General features: G+C 44.3%; 1 protein-coding gene across 2 annotated transcripts in view; it reads right to left on the bottom strand.

Annotated features, from left to right (window-relative positions):
• The window catches only part of RTN1 (reticulon 1), a gene marked incomplete at its 5' end in the record, with an annotated part of 114,632 nt that extends 90,687 nt beyond the window's left edge, over positions 1-23,945 (bottom strand). Inside the window, one exon of one of the 2 annotated variants that reach the window (XM_079309317.1) lies at positions 23,390-23,945. In XM_079309317.1, coding sequence (XP_079165443.1) covers positions 23,390-23,558 — 169 coding nt within the window. The remainder of the gene's footprint in view (positions 1-23,389) is intronic. The other variant, XM_079309318.1, reaches the window with a different exon arrangement.
• Between the last annotated feature and the right edge of the window lie 281 nt (positions 23,946-24,226).

Here is a 24,226-nt window from a genome sequence, read left to right as displayed (position 1 = left end):
CAGGGACCAACAGAGACCAACAGGTGCCACAGGGACCCTGTGACTCAGCTCTTATGTGGGGGGTTACAGGAGCAAATAAAGGGATGTGCAGCTGGTGCTCAGGAGAGAAAGGGAGGCAAAACCAAGCAGGATGAAGCTACATTCCCCAGCAGGAGCAGAACTGCTTGGTTGCTTGCAAGTAGGACGAGCTTGGATACTGGGGATGACCTGCAAACATCACATCTCCTTGGAAATGGCCTGGATACCAGACCACATATTAACTCCTGCTGTAACAGAGCACAGTGCCAAGGGCTTCATTTCCCAGCTCAGAACTTAAACAAAGGACATCCTGGCTTAAGTGCAGCATTTAAAAGAGGTGTGTACACTCCTCAGCAATGCACTCACCCAGCTGGTTTTATAGTAGGGGGATATTCCTGCTCCCAGCTAGAGAGAAGCTCAACTAGATGGCTTTCAGATTTTATCCATGCTGGAATAATCCCAGTTTCATAACTAAGGGATATAGCTGACAAATTTCTCAATTTGCAGATTAGAGGAAGTTCAACCCCAGCTTAATCAGCTGCTGTGAGGGGTCAGGAGACAGAGTAACTCATAAACAGTGTGAAATTCATGCAAGTATTTATCATATTGTGCATGCAGTTTTCCATGCCTGCAATCCAAAGAAAACAGAAAGGGGAGTCCAAAAGCCCTCCAAGCAATTTCCAAATATGTTCTTGGAAAAATCAAGATGGGAATGTAGCAGGGAATATTCAACCAAGTGCAAACTATGAGGGATTAGATTCACCCTTCCCAAGGACAGTCCTGGGGCAGAGAAGGGTTTTGGAATGGACCTGTGCAAATCCATAGCCCAACTGAACTCAAAAAAAAAAAGCAACAAACCTCCCCCCCCAAAAAAAAACCAAAAAACAAAACCCAAAAAGAAACAAAAAATAAACCAAAAACAACAACAACAACAACAAAAAACCAACAGTGGAGCTCCAGTGGAGCTCTGCTGGCTTTCAGTGGCTGAGTCCAGGTTTGCCATCCCACAGGTCACTCTTGGCACTCACAGCAGGACACAGCCCATGCAGGGGTGGCAGAGATGTGGGTGACACTGGTTTTACTGGAGGGACTCCAGCATCTCAGGTTTTTCAAAGGAACAACAGAGAGGCAGAATTCTGCAGAAAAGAGGTAGTAAATACCTGTGGTAAATATTTCTTCTTTGTTTAAACCATCTTTCAAAACACATTTAGGGTTTAACAATAGGCTTCATATTTTTTCAGGATTCAAATACGTGTTTTCATCCACTCCACCCAGTTAAGGGTGCTGGAGTTTCTGCCGTGAGAAAAAACTGTATTTTGTGCAGATAAATTGTGAGAATCTTTGTATCAGGATGGAGGTTTTCCGGGACAAACTCAGCTGTGTATCAGCCTGTGTTACAATTGCAGTTTATTGTGAGGGAGTGGGTAGGGACAGTCCTGCCAAGGGCAGCCAGCACAGCCCTGAGCTGGATGGAGAGAGTGGGGGAAAGAGAAAGAGAAGAGCAAGAGAGGTGAAAAGCAAGAGTGAGATTTCCTGTTTACAATACAATGAATCTTCTTCTATGATGAATATTCTAATTTCCACTAACCAATCTAACACGAGATAGAAATTCTATAGCATTTACATACAGCCTATCAGAATCATTACATTACCATAGTGTGTTATACTTTAAACTCTAAAAACTATTCTTTGGACCCTAGCAGGGTCTTCTCTGACCTTTGGACCTGCTCTCCAGCAGAAGACACTGTTCTATTAAGAGGGGATTACTTTCAGCTGGCTATCCTATTGTCTTCTAGTTGTTTAGTAACTGAGGTTTGGAATTTCAATCTCGCTTATAGTTTCTATATTTTCAGAATCCAAGCAATCATATTTGTAAGGTTTTCCTGGTTCATCCTTCTAACAATAAATGGCACAGCAGATTATATTGGGGGCAGACTGTGTTAGAGTACTTAGGCATGAAGGTTTAGCAGCACAGTTTGATTTCTGTAAAACTACACTTAGGAAATAAACATTATTCAGCAGGGCTGCACACCTCAGCTTCTATAAACCAAAAGCAAGGCACAGCAGAGCTTTCTGTCAATACCTTCACCCCTCTATCCTACAAACCTCTGTGTGCCATTCCCATCCTCCACTTGACCACAATCTCTGTGCAATCCCCTATCACTGGACCTCCTGATGGGTGTCCTCTGATTTCCCCAGCCTTCTGTACACCAGTCACCATCACAAGCTGCAGACTGACTGCTCCCATTCACAAACCCACTCACCTTCTGCAGTCTGGATGGTGGCAAATGTCCACCTTTGTCCTTGGGCACAGCTGCTCAGTGCTGTGAGAGCCTATTTTGTGCGGGCAGGCAGAGCACTGCAGCTCACCAGGATGGAATGGCACCTCCACAGAGCATGGCACTGCCCAGGGTGCTTGGAGAGGCTCATCCTCATCCCTAGTGAGCTGCTGGCCACAGCCTGCTTCCAGCAGCATCTCTCTCAGCAATTTCCCATTCTCTCTCTGTCTGAATATCCTGCTTTGCCTCCACATCAGCAGCAGCTCTCACATCCCCTCTGTGCTCTTTCTTCTGGTTTCTCTGGGCATTCCCACCCCAATTCACTCTTCATCCTCACACTAGAGCATTAGACAGAGGGAATTTCTCCTGAGAAATTCAAGGCCTGAGGAATGCAACGTGAGCACCACTTTTGGGTCCAGCACGCCCTCAATGCCAACAGCTACTGACTGAAACAGATAATGGTGCTTCATTTTTCCTTTTCTGCCTTGCTCAAGAGTGGTTACAATCTCAGAGTGAGCAGAACAGCAGGAGAAGTGCACACTGCCCATGGAGATGAGGCCAGAAAATAAACAAGCCAACCCACAGCAGGAGAGATGTGGCCAGACCCTTCTCTCATCCCTTTGCCTTGGCCCAAACCAAGCTGGGTCCCACCCCTGTGCAACTGGAGCAGCAGATTCATGGCCAAACACTTTTTCCCCTGAAGAAATCAAGACTTGAAATGTTAATCAGGTTTTCCACCCATGAGCTGATGGCACAGCACATGAGCAAACATCAGCACTTTTGTCACTACCTTGCCCTTATTCTGTTATCACCACCCCTCTGCACAAAATGCTGCTGGCAAAGAGTGCCAGCTCCAAGAGGAAACCATTCCTCATCTCTGAGGATGGGGAAAAAGGGACAAAGACAGAAGAATGGGCACAGAATAGGTGGCTGTCCCCATTACACTGCCCAGTCAAATCACCTCACAGAAAACCCATCCCTTCACCTTTGTTTCAGCCCAGATTTTCACTCCATAAGACGAAAACCACTCCATTGCCAGATTATTTCTCCTTGGAACCAGCAGTGCAAATCTCTGCTTTAGACTGCTATAAATTGGTCTTTGTAGCATAAATTAGGGATACAGGAATTCCCTGGTGCTCTGCCAGAATTGAAGATGGCAGAGATTTGAGGTGTTGGTAGGTGATTGGGTGAAAAGCTCACACTTGATTAACCTCAACATTTGAAAGTTTCTGCCAAATTCAGCCAACTATTGTAGCTAAATAATTAGCCAAATAATTATTAAATTTATTAAAATATTTTTAAATGTTAATTAATTTTAATTATTTATTAATTTTAGCTTTAAAAGTATTTATTCCTAATAAAGGAAGAAAGCTTTTGTTGCACAGTGGTTGTGGCAGACTGTACTGCAATTTATGTGCAGTGTCTTTTCCCAAGCTGACTTTTCATGAAAGTAATAAGTAGTTTCCAAAGTGAAGTGAAAAGAACTGGCAGGGAGAAAATTGAACACCTGGGATTTAATAAAAACATTTTTTTATTTGGTTTGTTTGTTTGTTTTCCTGAGGACAGTGAAAATTCCTAGTCTCAGGCAGAAATGCATATATTTTATTTCATTAATTCAGTCTGTGAGATAGTTAAGAGACTGACACAGCAGAACAACAAGACCTACAGCTGAATTTGAGAAGGAACCCAAGCCCTTTGTTGGTGCAAAAGTGCCTTGAGGGCCAGCAGCCAGCTTTTAAAATAGCCCTAATTACCTTTATATTTGTAATGGGAAAACAGGTGGAAGTGGTCAGGAATGGAAGGTAGAAGAAGAGCCGAGAGAAAGGTGATAAAACTGAGTCTGAAAAGTCAGAATTACAGGAAAAGTTAGGCTGGAGGAGACATCTGGAGACCTCCAGACCAAACCCTGCTCAAAGCAGAATCATTTCAAAGCCAACTCAGATAGCTCAATTTCCCTTCTATCCACCCCTGGATGAATAGAAGGAATAACCTCTTCCCTGAACTCCCTGCCTGAGCCCACACTGCTCATTCCAGCTCAGCTTCCTGACCACCAGAACCTCTGCACATCATTCAGGCACAACAATTGCACCATGTGTTTGCAGCATGCCCAATACGTTTGGAGAATAAATGTGTTATTCAGACTATGCTAGCAAAGTTCTGATGAATTTTAAATCACTGAAATCCAATTAAAGCCAAAGAAACACCCTAAAAAAGATTCCAATGCTATTCACTCCCTGAGTAGGAAATGTTTTGCTTTCAGTGCCCTGTAATGTAGAGTTTTGATTTTGTTTCAGTGACCCACGAGGCACCAGGGACACGGAGCAGGACCAGGTATGTGACAGGAGGGGGACTCAGGGCTGGAACACTACAGCAGAGCTTGGAGCCCTCCCAGGTGTGTTCACAACACCCACAGCTGTGCCATGTCCTCTCCTCAGATCCCCAAAATATCCCCCAAGATATCCCCCAAAATATCCTCTCAGCAGGTGGTGTTGCACCTGGGGAGCCCTAAAATGTGGGAGCATCTTGTATTGCAAAGATGATGTGCAGCTGGATAGGAAAATTCTCAAGATACCCTCAGGAAACTCCCAGGTGGAAAAAGGCAAAAAAACTTCTCTAGAATACTCATAAATCATGTTTTTGCCCCATGGGATAATGATGTTCACTATAGCCCACTCAAATCCCAGCATTTGAATTTCAGCCTGTATGGAAGTTTGTCTCAGCATTGCACACAATGAAATGAAAAGACACCCACAATTCAACACCACTTTAACATCAGGTTTTATAAGTTTAAGTCAATTGGTCTGTGAAAGAAAACACAAATATTCTGTAGAAAACATAATAATGTGCTGTTATAGCTACTCAAGGTTACATTCAATGCACATGTTCCCTTCTAAGTGGGGAAACAATGATACCTCAAAGCCATAAAACAAAAGGGATCTGTTTAAAAAATGGATTTTGTCCTTGGCTTTTCATGGTGGTTGATGGGGGAAGGTGCATGTCTGCAGCTGAAAACATCTTTGAGATGTTTTGTCTCAAGCAAAGAACTGCACCACCAGCACAAACAGCAATTAAGGAAAATTATTCTAATCAATGCCACCTTTCTACCAGCTCAACAAGATTTTGCTGTGGTGGGAACATAAGCTAAAATCTTCTAATCATGAAGTGGCCAGAGTTCACCTCTCTAAAAAAAATCCTTTCTGCAATAGGGTTGTAACATTTCCATTCCAGCAAGTGGTAAAAGATTTGGCATTCCCAGAACTGCAAAATCTCAGGCCAGTTAGGCTGAGTCAGCAAAGCAGAGAATATCAAGATTATTTTAAGCATGCACAGACACTTGAGACCTTATTTTCCTTCTTACATACAGACTAAGATCTGTAAATATTGAAAAAAAACCCATGAAAATTTGGTCTTCATATTTTATGAGAAAAATATTGGTCCAATCAAAAAGGAAACAACCATCTGGCACCACTCCTTCCAGATGTTTTCCTAACCATTTTCCATTTTTTCTTCCCAAATGTGTGTTTTCTGCATACCCATGAACTGCCATGATCCCCTCTTGTTAATCCATGCCTAGCTTCAGATTTCAAAGCTTGTTATTTCCTTCTCTTTTTTTCTTCCTTAATCTGTCATTCCTTTGGTCAGTGAATCTATTAAAAAAAACAATGTTGTGTTTTGGAAAGAATTTTATTTTGATTATGTTTGTTGTTCAAAGGGTTGTGGCTGGCTTGGCAGAGTGTTTGAAAAGACAGTTTGTTAATAATTTAAACCAACACATAGACCAAGGAATTTTGGAAATCACCATGCCACCACAATGAATTTGCAACATTCACTTGAGCTTTGAAACAATAATCAGTTTTTGGAATGGTGGAATCATAGGTGGAACAGAAAATTACTCTATTGTATCTGTGGAGTCACTTTCCAAAGAGATAATCTCATTTTTGTACTCTATTAAAAAATCTGTAACTTCAGCAATCAAGTAGGTCAGGTATCCTGGACTGGTGTGAAAAAAAATGAAGATTATTTTTCAATCCAGGCAGGTCATTGACTGTTTTGCATCAGCCTTTGCTGCTAGGCAGAGGGAAGATCACATGTCATGTTTTATATCCATGGAACACATCTATAAATCCAATGAAAAGGTACTTCAGAGAAGGCTCTGCTGAAATCTGGTGTAGCTGTGTGCTTTCATAGAGTTCTCAGGAAACACAAGGGTTTTTTTCACCAAACTTAATAAACAAACTTGCATGAGAAAATTGTGGCACAAGCAGTGTACCACAAATGGTAAAAAATGCCTGTCTCATCCAGCTGGAACTGGATGCCTTTGAAGCCCCTTCCAAGCCAAACCTTTCTGTGATTTTTGGAGAACTTTTGAGGATCTTGTGCTTCCCCATTAATGCTGGAGTCAGGATGAGACCCAGAGATGGGCAGATGTGGCACTGGAGCAGCTCAACTGGAGCTGCAACACCCACTCTTGTTCTGAGGTGAGAATTACAGCCACCCTCCTGCCCAGGAGAAACATAAACATACCAGAAACACAAAAAAAACAAACAAACAAACAAAAAACCAAAAACCAAGATCCCAACTTACAGCAGAGCTAGAAAGCAAACAGGCCAGCCTTTCCTGAAGAGGATTCTGACTTCACCTAATTCCCACAGCTGGACATGTGCTGCTGCCACACTAATGTATCTCACAAGTGAATCCTAATGTTATTTTCTTAATTTTGTTACAGGGGAAGTGCTGAAGGGAGGGATTTAAAAGAAATGTGGGTGTGGCACTTGGGGACAGGGTGGCCTTGGCAGTGCTGGGGGAACAGCTGGGCTCAATGAGCTCAAAAGTCTTTTCCAACCTTAATGATTCTGTGATCCTGTGATTCTATTGTTCTATTACACACTTTGTATTAGCTAAATCCGTGTATCATCTCTTGTTGACACTTGAGAAATGATTTTTTTCTGGCAAAGAAATGTTTGCCAAGGCAAATGACAAATGTGTTGTGCATCAGCACAGAGAGAAAATGAGCCCTGAAATTGGCACAATCAAGAGTGTGTGAGAGATGTATTTGCTCCTGCCTCCAATCAAGGATCCTCGTTAAATAATCATGTGACTCATACAAGAAGCTACAATTAAGCAGCACAGCTCACACTTCTAATATTCATGAGCAGTCCACAGAGCTCAAGTGTAAAGGGAATCATTTCCAAATTTGGCTCACAAGTTGCTCTGAGGAAATGTTTTCTCACCAATATTAGCATGGCTGGGAAGAGGTGCTAAATTTCTCCAAACAATGTTCATTGATTATTTCCTCACCCTTTCAGAAGCATGGAAAATTTTTACTTAAAATAATTGGCTAGAAACATTAATTTCTATAAAACTGGACTTTATTGTTTGTTTGTTTGGGTTTTTTTTAATTGAATTAAAACTGTTTCAAAGCAGATCAAAAACATGGGAACCAAGTGTTAGGTATTAAATATTTCAACTCTTTTTCTTGGATGTTGCTCTTACTGTTTTCACTGCTTGATCCCAGCTACATAAGGGACACTTTTCACTGTTCCAGTTTGCTCCAATCCCAATCCATCCTGTCCAGCTTCTCTGGACAACCTGTGCAGGGTCTCATCACTTTCAGAGTGAAGAATTTCTTCTTAGTATCTAGTCTGAATCTCCTCTCTTTTAGTTTACACCCATTCCCCCCTGTCCTATCACTACCTGCCCACATAAAAAGTCACTGACCCTGGATACAGGCTGGATTTACACTTCCCATTGAGTACTGGAAGGTCACAAAGAGGTTTCCCTGGAGTCTTCTCCAGAATGAGCAGCCCCAGGTCTCTCAGCCTGTCTCCCCAGCAGAAGTGCTCCAAGCAGTGCTGGGATTTACACTTCACTGAAACCCTGTCAGAAAACAATCAATCTCTTACTGAAGTAAGCTATCAATTTTGTCTTCACAGTCCCCATTTATAAATCAATGATGCACTTTTCCCATTTCCCCTTTACATTTGCAACAAAGCTAATTAAATCAGTTTAATAAGACTGTAGTTGCTGTATCCTTTTCCATTTCCTCCTTTCTTGGATGCAGGCACTATGCTCTTAGTACCCAACTGTCACTGCTCACTTCATCTTCTGTAATGTATCTCTGCCAAGCCTGCATTTATAAAAAATCCTTGTTTTTATTTTGTGCTGAAGTTTGCTGTTTGTACAACTTGTTGAATGCTAAGTTGAGATTTGTCTGCAGGAGTCCATCCACCCACTCCCCCTAAGGAAAGCCAGGTTTTCCCTGCAAAACACATATAAAGCTATTTTTCTTTTTAAAAAAATATAATTACCATTAAAAGACACTGAAACACAAAAATATCAGCCACTCCTACTTTTCTGTGACTTGTGGTTGAACCCTTTGAAAGATTTCCTCCTTTCAAAGAGGAAGGGAAGCTGCTGGTTTGTACCAAGGAGAACCAAACCAAGATTGGAAAACAATAATTAAGTGTATTTCCAGCTGCCATCCCTCACCTCAGCTTACAGATTCACCAAAACCAGGGCCAGAAACACCTGAAGGATCTGATTCCATTGCTGCCCCAGGCAGCAGCATCACTTTTTTTGCCATCTGGGTGATGTCCCTCTGCTCTGCCCATTCCAGCACCTGAGCTGCAGCCACCACCCACACAGCAGCCTGTGTTACTCTGTCCCACAGGCTCACATTCTCCAAAAGTTTTTCCCAAATGTTTAATCTGACTTTTCATCTGAAACCACACCCATTCCTGGACACCAGGTTGGGCTTTCATGAGCTCAAAGCACTCACAGGCTGCTGCTGCTCTGCACCCCAGCAACTCTCACTTTTAGCTTAAACATGCCTGGTTCTTTCAATCTTCCCTCCTATGTTGTATTTCCATGACATCTGATCACTCTGATCCCTCTCATCTGGATTTTCTCCATTGCTCCTGTGGGGTTGTGCTCCATTCTGGACACCACACTCACCCCCAAGCCATTTATTGCATCTTGCACATAAAAACCACATCACCACATCTCAGCCTGGCATTTGCTGTTTAGCAACAGCACAAGATTTGCAGCCTAGGGTGGTTTGGGTTTGGTTTGTGACCCTCAACCACCCCATCCTTCTCTGATGGATTCATCTGGAGTTTCCCATCCCATGGTTGGGAAGCTGGCTCTTCCTGCTGAGGTGCCCTGTCCCTGCATAACCTCCTCCTGTTTATTCTGAATGTTTATACAGGTGGTCAAGCTCATTCTGCTTTTTCATGGTCTTCCTTGTAGTTTCTCAGTGCTGATGTAGAAGCTGGGAGAGCACAAGGAGTGAACCCAGCACGACTGACACAGTGAAAGGCTCAACAGATCTGTCTCTGCTTTGAAGAATGGGGATTTCAGGCCTTTTCAATTGACTGAAAGAAATAATTGAGAAATAAAAATGTATTCAAAAGCTTTTTTTTTTTTAAATGCAATTATGTTAATTGCTCTAGCTGAACAAAGGGTGGAGGGAGGTGGTTTTACAGGCAAACTTTGCCTCCAGATTTTGTGAGCTCAGGAGATGTGGACCAAAAGGCATCTGCTGAATTCATAAGCTTAATTCCCATCACTACATCCCTTCATAAACTGGTGAGAAATCCATTGCTTGAGAAATCCAAACTCTTTAGAGTAGTTGGGATTTCATTTCTTGCTATCCATTTTCCCTCCATGCTGACTACTTCCTCTCCTCCCTGGACTGACACTCCTGTATAAAATTTTCACAACTTTTACCCATTTTACATTGATTTTTAATGTAGCTCGTTTCTCCTGCCAGTTTCACCAAGCACCAGGAGCAAACACCATTTTCCCTCTCAAATTTATGTTGGACAAGGTTAGAAATCAGCTTCTTTAATTAATCTTCTCAGAAGCTGGCTTGTGCCTGGCACAGCAGAGCAGTTGTAAGCAGAAACCTGAGTGAGCAATTCTGCAGATCCTTTGCTCAACATGTTGTTTTTTTCCTCATATCTGGCTCTTTGTTTCTCAAAGCTACAAAAGCCTGGGACACCTGGTGCTGGAAGGAGGCAGGAGCAGAAGACTCCTGGTAAGATTTGCTCTAGCAGTTGCTGCCATCCAGCTGAACAGGACTGAAATTGGTTGAAAACTTCTGGAACAGACCTTTTTACTTTTTTCTTTTTTTCATTTTTTTTTTCCTGTAAAGTTAAAACAAGCACACAGCAAATCTGAGGTACCAGTTGTCATTGCAGCTCCAAGTTCAGGGTGAGGAAAGGGAACCTGATGGTTCCTAAAGGTTTCACTTCCCACTCATAGGGAGCTGCTTTTCTGCTCACACAGCATGACAAGGCTTTTCCCAAAGGAAAGTCTTGTATAGAGAATAAGAAGAAAGAGTTTCATTTGCTGTCTTCCCTCTCTTTCCTTCCCTTGCTTGGCATCAACAGGCAAGTCACATTTTTAAGTGAGTAAAGGAGCACTATATAATGATGTTGACCTGTTGGAATGAGTCCAGCAGAGAGCAGCCACAGGTCTGGAATACATCTTTAAAGACAGGCTGAGACAACTGGGGCTGCTCAGACTGGAGAAAAGAAGGTTCCAGGGAGATCCCAGAGTCCCTTCCAGTGCCTGAAGGGACTCCAAGAGAGCTGGAGAGGGATTTTTGGACAAGCATATGCAGTGACAGAATGTGGGAGAATGGCCTTCACCTGAAGGAAGGTAGGTTTGGGTTAGATAATAGGAAGAATTTCTTTGCTGTAAGGATGGTGAGGCCTGGCTCAGGGTGCCCAGAGCAGCTGTGGCTGCCCCAACCCTGGCAGTGTCCCAGACCAGTTTGGAAACAACTTGGAGAAACCTGGGACAGTGGAAGGTGTCCCTGCCCATGGCAGGGGGTGGAACTGGATGGTCTTTAAGACCCATTCCAACCCAACCCATTCTATGATTTGTGATTCTATGACAATTATTTCAATCTAAGGACCTGGGCTGGCTTGGGGAACACCTCATGCCTTCTTCACCACAGTGCTGGCAAAGCCATTTCCCATAAAGGGAAAATAACCTGCTTGGTGTTACAGCTTGCCAAGGATGAGATGGGCTGGGCCAGGAGGAAATTTCATTTCCAGTGACAGAGAACCAAGGTCACAACCCTGCTGACTGCATTAAATAGATGCTCACAAACCCTACTTGCTGCTGCAGTAGCTCTCAGTTGTAATGGGTATTCTCAAGCTGAGAGCAAAGTGTGTTTATGTCATTATTCTTCAGACAGAAATGTCAAGGAGTAAGTCATAAATGCAGCGTTGAAATTAAGCACACTGATCACAGTGGTTTGTGTTATTCCTGACATTACCTAGAAGCCAAGCTATTGCAAAAGAAATTCTGTCCTGTGGGAAAATTTCATATTATTTTCAATTTTCTTTTCATCTCAAATCAAGGGGAAACAGAAAACCATTCTATGGAAGAGAAAGCTCCACAGGAAAAATGACTGGAAATGTTGCTTCAACAAATCTACCAAAGTCAGTAGAGCTGGCAAATAGCACATGGTATTTCCTCAATTTTGTTGAGCTGGAAGGGTGAATGCCTTTGTAAAACATAACTAAGGATCCTCAATATTAATTTAAAAGTGATACCACGCAGGGAAAAAATAACTGTCTTCAGGAGCTAAGTAAAAATAACTGCCCTACATTATTTTTCAGGGGAGAGGAGTGACTTTTTGGAGTCTCAGCCTGAGAATCCCTGTAGCCAAAATCTCTTTGGAGAAGCCTGGCCTCATCAGACCCAGACTGAGCTCAAAATGCAGCTCCTGGGGGCTGTTTGTAAGACCCTCCACCCTCCTGTGGATCAGGAAAATAATAATAAAGGTATCTTACACCTCCCCAGAAGCCAACCTGAGCAACAACAGCTTTGTTTTGCATTCTGTGCCTTTCACCATCTCTTGGAAAGAAAAGCAAAGGGAGATGTTGGAAGAGAGCTGGCCAAGGGAAAGCAAATAGAAACACAGACCTTATACAGCAAACTCCAAGTACAAATCATGCCAAACCCATAATTCCAGTCAATGCCAAAGACCCAAGTTGGTTATGGGCAGGGAAGGTGAAAACTAACTACTCAGAAAGTGCTGGAAGATGTGGCACTTCCATTCCCAAGGTGTTGCTGATATGCTGAAAACTGCCCTTGCTGCTCATTTAGCGCAGCTGGAACTTTGCAAAAACCAAACCTTCCCTGTGAAATTTTGGTTTTTTTGTTTGGTTTTTTCTTTTTTTTCTTTTTTAAATCAGCAGATTCTGCAGCAGAGTTTTCTTTCCCTGGGCGTGGAGGGAGGTGTCAGGAGTTACCATCCTGCTGTGATGGCACCTCGTAAGAACCAGTCAAAAGAAAATCCTGAAATCTTTATTGCTGAAGCTCAGACTTTGGCCAGTGTCTCAGAGGGACTGTGTCCACCCAGTTCTCTGCAGCCTGGGGTGGGAAACATGCTCCAGATCCCATGCAGATGTCAGACTAAGGGAACAAGTAGTAGAAAAGGGAGAGACTGAAGTTGCACTTCTGGGATCAATTCACAGAACTGTGTGGAAAATTGTTCACCCAGAGCAGATCACATCAGAAATTATCTTGATGACAAAGGGGTAAAAAATAAGCTATTCTGTGCATCTTCTTAGTCTTTAGGGTGCAATCAGGGCACATCTTCAGCACTGCTATTAGCATTCCTCCACCAAAGAAATCCCAGCAAAGCACTGAGCTCTCGTTTTCAAAGATGATGCTGGAAAGCTTCCCAGATTATATATTTTCCTCTTTAATTTATACCTCTGAGGATAATGCTAATCAAGGATGCAGCAAAAGTGGTGAGACATCCCCAAACCCAGGCTGATTTATTAACAGTGGTTGCATTATTCTCACTTGGAGAAGGATGTTAGCATCCCAAGCTTCCATTAAGAGATCCTGCTTGCTGGTAGGTTATCAAATACAAGCTGACAATGTACTTGCACAGCAGATATGCATAAGTGCATTGCACAGTATGATTCATCTGCAAAACATCCAGCATGCTAGAATCTCAATTTAAAGTAGGCTAGAAGAACGATTCATTAAAAAGCAACAGCAGAAAAAGGGGGAAATAAAGAAACCCAAACTAAAAAAAAACTCCTTCTGGGAGTGCTACATTTATTTCTCAGTCATTGTTCAGCCCTTTTAATCTCACTTTTGAATAGAGTTTGGATGGCACAGGGAGGGACAAGGATGTGAAAATACATGTAGCTAGACAAATATTACAAATGCCATCTTCAAGGCCTGGCAGATCTACCAAATATTCCAGGGATTATGCATGGTCTGCTTAGCACGTTCAAAGTGGAAGGAGATTGCATATATTTCACACAGCATTAATCCCCAGGCCTTGTCTCCTCAGCTCTGACCTGAACTTCTACTGCACCAAATTATAAAGGCTAATGTCAAAAGGACTTTGAGAAAAAAAATATATTCCCAAAATGGCAACTGGCTTTTACTGTGATAACTGCTCAGATAATCCTCTGTAATCTCCAGCAGTAGTTTTTAGGGTAAGGAAAAAAAGAAAAAAAAAAAAAAATCACAACAGAAAAAAATGCACATGACATGACAATTCTAAAATAGAATCAAGAACTTTGCAGGCTGGAATTAGTGCTTTTGAATTGGAATTAATGTATGTTTGGAATAAATGTCTTCCTATAAAAGCAAAGGCACTTTTCTGAACCGCTGCCAGACAAATAAGGTGAAACATTAATTGATCTGAGAATAATTTGAAAATACTTGCACTAATTTATAAGATTTCAATATTTTTATTAATACTATTTTTATCTTTGTATCTCTTCTGGAAAGGGATTTTTTTGGTCTGATGACAAATTTCTAAAAAAAAATTAAATTTCAGGAAATTTAGTCCTTTCTCCTGGCAGGAGAGGTAGGTATGCATTTTCACAGGCAGAGTTCCTATTTCAACCATGTAAAAGTAATCCAGGTTTTACTTAATTACTCCACATCTGTTCATGCAATCAATTAATTGCTTGTTTGACTTTTCACTCCTGTGTGCAATGTACCCTCATTAAACACTCATGAAACTTTTTATTAAAAAATAGATACCACCTAAAACACTAAGAACCTACAAAAAATCCTCTCTTGCAAGCAACAAAAATGCCATTTAACAGCCAATTTGCTATAAGGATTTCTTGATTAAAGTGATAAACAGAGCTACTGCACAGAGGTTCCAAACCTATTTTATTTTATTTTGTTTTATTTTTATTTTTCCCATTAACAATGTATTCAGAGGAGGTGACTCCTCTGGGACTTTAACTCTCACACATCATTTTGGAGTTTCACCTTTGGGCCCAACACCTTTCCTACAAACTAATCACACTCTGAGAATCACAAATTATAAACAGAGACTTTCAGGATAACCAGGAAATTCTGAGGAATCAATTCTACATTCCAATTCAGTGATAATTTGCTAGAACAGTGGAGAAATCAGCAACTACATAAATGCTGCATTATGTCTTTTTTTGAAGAACTGCAAAAGCTGCAAAACAGAGGAATCAGCCTCAGCTTTAGGTTAGCCCTACATCAAAGGCAGCTGTCTCAATTAAAATTTACTGCACAGTAATATTGCAGTTTAGAGCATTTGCTCAACGATGTTTACCAAAGCTACAAACCTTTATAATAAAAGCAAAAAACCCCTCAAAAAATAAAAAAATAAATTAAAAAGTGAGCTGACAGACATGCTACATCCTTAGAGATGAGCACTAAAGAGAAGATGAAAAAACTGTGATACACATTTTTGTAACTTTTATAAGGAACAGGAGAAGACGTTTCCCGTTCTACTGAAATCAGTTTACTGAAATCAAATAACAAATGCCTGCTGCTGCTATCACACAGCTCCACCTGCACAGAGCAGCTCAGCTTCCAGTTCAGCTGAAGTGCACATTTCATTTCCAGTGTGTTGCATCGTGCTGAAGTCAACAGGAATGGGAATTTGTGGTGAAATGCAAAACATCTCCAGTGCACGTGAGCAGCGAGTGCATCTCGTTAGCCCCTGCGTTAAGGACACCAGGGAAAAGACCCAATTAAGGCTGATTGGAATTCAGACCCTTCCATGCTCCAGCAGAGAGCTGGTACCTGTGAAACCTCATTCCCCCTGCCACCAAGCACATGGAATGCTGCTGCACAGATCAGAGCAGAGATGAGACACTGATCCCCAGCTCTGCTGGCTGCAGGTCTTCACCTCCCAGCCTCCCCCAGGGAGAGGGATGCAGCTGACCTGGATACAGGTGAACACTTGAATTTAGAGATTTACAGCAGCCTTTGGGCTGTGCTCAGGATCCAGCCCTTTGGCCTGGCATGGGGTGAGGGAGTCCCCACCTCCCTGAGATGCAAAATGATGTTTGTGGGGGTAGGCTGCTACTTAGGGGATGGGTTAGCCTGTGAATAGCAGAACTCTCTGGCTGATCACAGCCCTTAAATGCAGATTTTGCCTCCAGCAGTTCTGTCCCAGGTGTCCCTGAGTGTTTTGGGGGCCGAGGCTCAGCAGCAGAACATCAGCCCGAGCTCAGATGGCTCAGGCTGTCTGCAGCCCTTCTCTGCACAGCTGTGCTGCAGAGCCTGCCCAGGGTGAGCATTTCTGTCTGATCATGCAGCCTGTGACTAATGCAGTGCAGGGAAAGCTGGGCATGACATTTGGAGCTGTAACTCCTGCTTTTGTGGCTTTGAAATGTCTGTGGGGGCTCTGATGGGGTGAGGGATGGCAAATGATGAGGTTTGGGATACAACCTGGTGTTTCCTCCTTCTCAGCCACGGGGCTCACCCACATGTGCACCCAAGACATGGACTGATAATCTGGACATAAAAAAGCCCCTCAGAGATGAGAAGCACAAGATCCTGAGGGACTGGAAGCAGGAAAATTTCCAGGCTGCCCCATGCAATTGCTTTTTACTGGCCACAGTTAAGAAGTCCCTTCAGCCTTTAAAGCTACTGGCAATAAATCAGCTGCAGTTCATAAATTCAGCACTGCTGGAAAATAAGACATAACTCATGTCCTGAATGGCACAGAAAAGACTCTGCAGAGTCACCCCAGTGCAGAATTCTCCATCCCTGCCCCCAATCTAACACCCCCTGCAGCACTGCATCCAGGATGGGTGTGTGAGGGAGATTTGGGAATGCTGCAGCTGTTGATAGCAATTCTTGAAATCACCCCTGAAGAATCAGCTCCCTTTTCCCATACAAGATCTCGTGGTAGCAGGAGGCTGTACCAAGGGCAGGCAACTCATAAGAGCAGTGAAAGAAATATGCAAATAACTCTTTTATCAGCTGTAATTTAAATAAAGATGGGAAAGCTCACTCTTAAGGAATATTAAAGTACAAAGCTGATGCTTATGAGGTAACACCTCAATATTTGAAAGTGACAGGCCTATGAAGGATGTAGTAATTTCTAACAATTTTTATTCTCACCTACACACACATGATAGATCAAAATAAACAACAGCAGGATGATTATGATTTTCATTCTATGTTTCCCATCTCTTTAAAGGTTAATTTTCACAGTGCTGTAATGAGATGGGCAAGTACTGGTACTTCCATTTTGCATGCAAGTGTCCTGAAGCACTCTGGTCTAATGGGTAATAAAGCCAATTTATACATGATATATCTTCTACCTCATTTATCTTTAAATTAAACAAAACATGCTCACCTTTATGCATATGCTTAAGACCATCCTAATTTTAATAGCAGTTAAGAATGCATTTATGTTCCATAAAATCAGAATCTTTAATACTTCATTGGAATAAGGAGGACTGAAATGGGTGATTAAGGTCCTCTCTATTTCAAACCTTTTCTTACAAGTAAGTGCCAAGAATTTATTCTCACTGTTGAAGGTACAAGGTTTCTTGGAGGAATAGACTGACCATAAATCAGAAATGTCTTAATAAACAAGAACACTAAATGTGAGGTGTGCTCCTGAGTGCTGAATCATGCCAACTCTACAGATTCTCCTAAATTAGAAAACAAATTGCAAACAATTCTTCATTATTTGAAACATGGTTTGCTATGTGGAGGCCACCTTCTCTTTTGGAAAAAAAAAAGCAAACAACAAGCAACTCAAGAAAAACAAGAACCCCCAGAATTTTGTGAGCAGTCCTGATTTAGAAGTAAGAGAACAGCACATGAAGAACAGACATAAATGCTACATTAAAAATGAAAAATCTCAGTACATACTTGGCCCATTTTTCAGGTGCCAAGCAAGGAGGGAGGGTGAGGGAAATTCCCAAGAAGACACCCATTTAAAAAACTCCATTCCCTGCTGATGATGTGGACCTGCAGCACAACTCCTTGGTTGTTTCAGGAACTTTGAGCTAAAACTCTTAAATAAAAAGAGTTTTTATTTAGGACTGACAGCAGAGCCTAACTCTAATCCTGAGCATGCAGGGCCAATCCAGCCATGCAGTTGGGCCAGGATCCCTTCATGGCATGGTCTGTGAGGACATGATAAACAGACCTGTGGGATCTGCCCAAACTTTGCTGGGAGGACTCAAACATGCAGACATTTTCTGGGGTTGCTGTCCCCAGACAGACTGAAACCTGCACAACTCAGGTGTTTTGGTAAAAATAAGGCATAAGACATGTCATTGAGTGGCCTTTCCAGAGCTGAAGGAAAAAGGAGACAGATGTGCCTCCAGAGACCCTTGTAGCAGTGAGAGATAATGAGGCACCCAGCCCAGGGGAGATTCACAGCCCAGAAAATACTGCAGCTCACAAACCCCAACACTTGCAGTAACTGGGACATCCAAAGCCTCTGCCCACCACACCATTCTCCTCCTACCCAAACTCTCCCCCTCAGTTCCTCACCTATGAATAAAACATTTCATTACTGAGTGATGAAGATTAAAGTGAGGCAGGTGAGTCACCCTCCCTGGTACTACTTTGCTCTTTCATCTGCCTCATCCTCTTCCTCAACCCAGCCCTGGAGCCTGAAGAAAATTCATCAGTGTGGCAGTAAAAGCAGACAGAACTATCTACATCCCTGTGAGGAACAGGGAAAACCCAGCTGCATTTTGATCTGTATGGAACTGAGAACTGCATTGCTGCATGGATTTTAAACCAGGAGTTGTAGGCACCTCTGAGAGCACTCCAAATGCAGAGCATTTCCATTGCTCTGACTTTACCCAAGTGAGAATGAAGCATGATACTTCAACAGGACTTTTGTTATTATTTTTTATGGCTAACTGTGGGCTTAGGCTACTTTTTCAAGCCTCGTGAGGATTACAAGAACAGAAAGATCTGAGAAGAAATCCGCTTTGTTTCTGGCCCTATGCAAAATCTGCTTGCACTAACAAAACTCCAGGGAATGGGGAGAACCTCCACCAAATATCCCTGTCCCCTTCAGTCACAGCAATAGATCAGAAGTTTTAAGTGGCTAATCCAGACAGCAGAGAAAAACTGAATTCAGTTCTCTAAATCAGAAAGGACTAAAATGCACATAGTAGAATTGGCATGAATATGTACTCCTCCAAAGTGAGACTAAATCTGGCCTCAGGTGGTTTAATCTGAGCAGGATTGCCTGGCAGCTCAGGACATATTTCCAAACACCTGCTGAGGCTCCCCTGTGTCATGCTTAGGTCAGTGAATCCACCATACCAAGACTTTTCTACAGCAACTTGAAAAATTAGAGTTTGGATCTTGGCCTTTCCAGTGTGGGGGATTTGAGCAGAACATTGCTATGGATGCTTGGGGAGAGGGAGATCTTCCTAGACAACACCTGGGAAGGGTGGAAATGCCACAGAGCCACCTGTCTTGGGGAATCTGCTGCATTTATCCATGACCTGACATCCCAAAAAGTGTCAGTGCCAAGCCCAAGCAGTGCAGACATTCATGTCCATGCCTATTTCTCTCCACCCAGGTGAACCCCAGGGCTCTCATCCTGCCTGAAAACTATCAGAAATCTCTTTCATGCTGAGGTTCAAAGCTGCCAGTAACTGGAGAGAAACCATAAACTGAGATTCACTGGTGCAGCACTGTCAATACAAAGTCAGGTTTATGGCAGGGGCACCTCACTGCAGTCCCCTGCAGGCAGAGGGGTGGGTTGGTGGGTTAGATGATGGTGAGAACAGATGGGGTCACAGCACATAGATTCAAACCCAGACACTACAAATCATTTTAGGAAGGTCTTTACTTAGAGCACTGACTTTAGAGATTATCCTCATCACAGAGCAGTGGGAGCCAACACCCCTCACAGTCTTCTGTGTCATATCTGCACCTATCAGAGCATGAAACACTCCTGAGATTTGGCCTCCCCTTGCTCCTCCACTCATCTGCCTCATCCAAGCAGCTTTGAGCCCCTGCATCCCTCACTGGCACACACCAAATGGATGCTGTTATTCCCACAAGCACAGGGCTCCCACTCCATTGAGGCATCCCAGGGGATCCCAACCAACCCCCAGATGCTGTTCAGAAGGGTTTCCACAGGCCACATTCACCATCCCATTGTGTCCCCATGGACATGTCCCAGTTATTAATGCCATCCTCTGTGCCCTTTGGGCAGCTGGACCCCACGTGTGACCTGGCTTTGGAGGCATCTGGAATTGGGCCAGGATTGCCAGGGATGTCCTGACTGCTGTGGCCTGTCTGAAAGCCTGCAGTGAGCATCAGCTGGCAGCTCTGTCAATCTCAGCTGCATGGACATAGGGGAATAATCCCACTGACTGCATCACCCTACAGACACCCACCCATGCACCAGCCTGCACAAAATCTCCCAGATCCTTATACAGGAATCACCATTTGTATCAGTTCCTACCCTTTCCCTGCAATTTTTCCCCTGGAAAACACATCCAGCATGGGAGTACAGTCCATTCTTCCATTTTGCCATTTCTGGAGGAAACCATATGTATTTATCCTGGGGAATGCCTGTTAGCCTGTGTAATATTTTTGGAAATAATTCCTGTCAAGGGATTTTAATGACTGTTGGTGCATAAAAATAAAATAACACAATCTGTGACCAGATGGTGTGTTGGGTGACATGGGGTTCTCTTCACCAACATGTAACTGCTCACCAGCCCTTCAGAACCAGTCCTTGCAAGAGCTGCCTGCAAGGTCCTCTCACCCTGAACCAAACTCTTTTTTGGGAAGGAGGAAAAGTCTGCATTTGAGGAAGAGAGACATTTTCAGCAAAATTCAGGATAGAAGCAAGATAAACAGCTTTATCCCTGCCCAGAAGCTACTGGAGTTTATCTTCATTGGAGCCCTGCAAGAAGAGAGGCTGATGTGGGATCTGCAGCTCCCTTGCTTGAGAAATCTCTGAGCTTTCCACTCCTCGTGGGAATTTTCTTCTGCAGTCTCAATCACTGCTGATTTTGGTTGATCCAAAGAATGGGGAGTGAAATCCATTGCTTTTCATCATTCAGAAACCACTCACCAGGTTTTGACACAAAGCCAGCTTGGCTCAAAGCCGGGCCCACGGCCAGCTTGAAAATATTCCTGAACCTTTCAACAATCCCTGGCTGGTTTTCAAACTTAAAACAAAAGCCAAGATCAGGGAAAGTTTGCAAATTTTTAGGTTGTATAAGAAAATATCTGCACAACCTGTGATGAATTCCCACCATTTGTTTTCAGTTCTTTTCATGCTGAGAGAATCTCCCAGACTCCAAACCTGCTCTTGCCTCGGAAAGCCTAACTATGGTTTTCACAAAAAAAAAAAAAAAAAAAAAAAAAAAGACCGGTCTGACAGGTGTGGAGGAAGATACAGGATGAGCTGGGAAGCTACCTGAAAATTATTCTGTCCAGTTCACTCCTGTTTGGATGGATTGCTCCTTGTCTAAACTGTCCCCACATGGCCCATTGTGTCAGGAGTGTTTGAGTTTGCAGCAGACTATGGCAGAGTTTTAAAAAAGCTGGAGCTGTGCATCTCCTGCTGGGTCCATTCCTATGGCTCAGGAACAGGCAGGAATCTCTCTCCAAGCAGGAGAAAGAGTTTTCAGAAAAGCTTGACAGTTTCAGATATTCAACAATATGACAGCCTTCTTATTCAGAAACTTATGAATACTTAGTCACACAGAGAGAACAAGGGAATTATTTACTTCCCCCGGTGAAGGGGGCGGGAGTCGTGGCTCTCTAGGTAGTGTGGAACAGCAATCCAGCTGCTGCAGCCACAGACAGAGCAGGGCTGAGCTGCTCAGGATGCTGCTCTGCCTGCCGTGGTCACAGACACGCACACGGCCACACAACGCTCTTTATTGAGCAGGGAAAACAACATGGGAAATGTTTAGAGCACGTTGCTACTCTTATGGTACTGCTGGCTTGACAGGTTGACAGTCCACAGCCAGAAAACACCTAAGAAATGTCCCTATCACTCACTTTGCCTCCACCTTGGCACAGTTTGACACAAGCAAACAAACATGTCAAAAGTCCCTTTGCAGAGGATTCCAAAAGCTTAACATTTTTTTTGCATCTTTTTTTCTTTCTTCTTCCTTTCCCTTTTTTCTCTTTTCTTTCTTCTTTTTCTTTTCTTTCCATCTGTCTATCCTGCATTCTCTAAGTGTAAATCTACAGATATCTCAAGCCTGAAGAAGCCTTCCTCAAATGTAAGCAGTTCCACAGTGATTCCATGTAATGGTGATTTACACAGTTTAAGAGACCACCCCTCTTTGTTCTGTACACTAAGATTCAGCATGGCCGTATTTTTATCCAACAGTGAACAAAAAAATCTCACATGATTCTTTTCCCCCCTTGTTTGTGTCATTATATGGTTGAGGCAGCCCCACCTGGAGACCCCAGTCCTGCCCCCTTCACACTCTCAAGCAGCCTGACATTCCCAGCCCTCTGCCTGTGCCTCCAGTGGAAAGTCACGTTTCACAACCCAGCACTCAGCTCAGCGAATGAGCAGCACATCAGCAGATGAGCTGCCTGCCCAGAGCTAAAGCATTTCCCACATCAGCCAAGGGGTGTTAGGTCCTGTTTTACCCCTGGACTCACATCAGGCAGACAGACAGATAGACAGACAGGCACCAGGGAACATCCAAGGGGAAACACACACCCAGACCCTGAACCCTGCGTGTGGGTATGAGCAGAACAGCACACACAGCCACAGACTGTGCTGTTCCTGGCCAGCCACTCTTTGTGCTGATTGACTGGAGGGGATTAGAAGGGACTCAGCCCAAAAACGCAGCTCCTAATGCTCCTGCAGCTATTGCATAACAGAGATCGATCCCTGTCCCGAGCCCTGACCCTCAACTTACTCAAGACAAGTTTAATGCTTCAGGCTCTGTAATGGAAACATCTACTTCCCAGTGAGATGGGATGCATCAGCTCCCCCAGGGCTGGGGTTTCTGGCTGTTTGGGTTCTCTGACAAACCACATGGAAGAAAGTAGGGAATTGTCACCAAGAAGGAAAGAGTCATTTTCCCTCAAACATTTCTACCAGAAGCTATGGGGAGCTGAAGCCTCCTGGAGTTCATGAACAGATTAACACCAGCTATTGATGCACTTACTAAAAGAAAGCGACCCTAAACCAAGGGAAATTGAACACATCCCAAAAATAAACTGAAAATCAATGAACCTGCAGACCCTAAACTGAATGCACCTGAAGACGAAAACACCTCAGAGTTCAAAAGGTGGAAAACACAGCAAGCAAGAAGTCCACAAATAAATGAACAAGCCCCAAAAGCATGCACAACATGTACAAACACTTCAGAAGAGGCACTCCATTAAAAGCTGGGTGTTGAAATAACACGAGGGGCCATGCAGAAATTCCAGGTGCACGGGGAATAGCTGAAGTAACTCTGTTGAGATCTGTCACTCTAGATGTGAACAGGTGTATGACAAATGAGGACAGATCCACATGAAGTCAGTGAAATCAAATGCCTTTCAAAATTTGCCTGAAATCTGGTTGTCTTGTGCCTAACAAACTGCAAAGAGCTTTAGGGAACTTGGCTGGCTCCCGCGTCCCCCCTCCCCCACATCGGCAAAAAATAACTATTTGCAAAGGCCGCAATTCCTCCTTATTTTCTGTTTCCCTACATGCGCTCACTAACTCGTTAGCAATGTTTCCAAGCAGCCAGGCTGGGAGAAAAACAGAGCAAGCGTCGGGAACGAGACAATCGGGAGATGCTGCCGGCAGGGCCCCTTTTGCTGAGCATCCCTGGGTACCCCTCGCCTTTTACCTGGGGATGCAGTCGCCATGGTAACGGGCGGGTGTTCCCTGGCGGAGCCGAACCCCAGCTGCTCCCGCTGCTGAGCCCCATCTCCATCCCGCATCTCCGCCCCGTCCGCAGCCCAGTGCGCCCCAGCGCCCGCCAGCAGCAGCTCCTGCGGGTCCGGCGGGGCTGACATGCTGCCTGCGAGGCGGCCGCTGATCTCCGGCTCTGGGGATGCAGCGGGGGCCACCAGAAGGGCTGCGGTGGCCGCCGGGCTGGCTGGTGCTGCGGTCTGGCCGGCTGCGGGGACCGGGAGCCGCCGCCGCTGTATCTCTCCACTGGCGCTTATTACGCAGGTGAAAATGGCTTGTTAGTTGGAGCCTTCCAGCCCTTGCGTCACCCTGTGGCTGGCATATCACAGGGCAGGAATCAGCCAGCCGGGCTGCTGCTGCTCTCCGCCGTTTAACTGCTTCAGCAGGGTAGGCATCGGCTTGTGCGGGGAAGGGAAGAAATGCCCCCTTGCAGGCGGGCACATCCCTCCGTGTCCCCTCCCGCAGCCCCCCTCCTCCTCCTCCGCATCCCTGCGCTCCGGAGCATCCCGCAGGCGCCGCAGCCGCGCACGGCAGCGCCCGCCGGGAGAGCCGCGGCTCCGCCCGCACCGCCGGGAGAGCCGGGGCGCAGAGCTCCCAGCGAGACCCCGAAAACCGCCCCGTTCCTCCCCGACCCGGGCCGCAGAGCTCCCAGCGAGACCCCGAAAACCGCCCCGTTCCTCCCCGGCCGGGGGCGCAGAGCTCCCAGCGAGACCCCGAAAACCGCCCCGTTCCTCCCCGACCCGGGGCGCAGAGCTCCCAGAGACACCCCGAA

This window comes from Erithacus rubecula (assembly GCF_903797595.1).
Source record: "Erithacus rubecula genome assembly, chromosome: 6".
NCBI classification, from domain to species: Eukaryota; Metazoa; Chordata; class Aves; order Passeriformes; family Muscicapidae; genus Erithacus; species Erithacus rubecula.
This window is presented reverse-complemented; position numbering and strand designations above follow the sequence as displayed.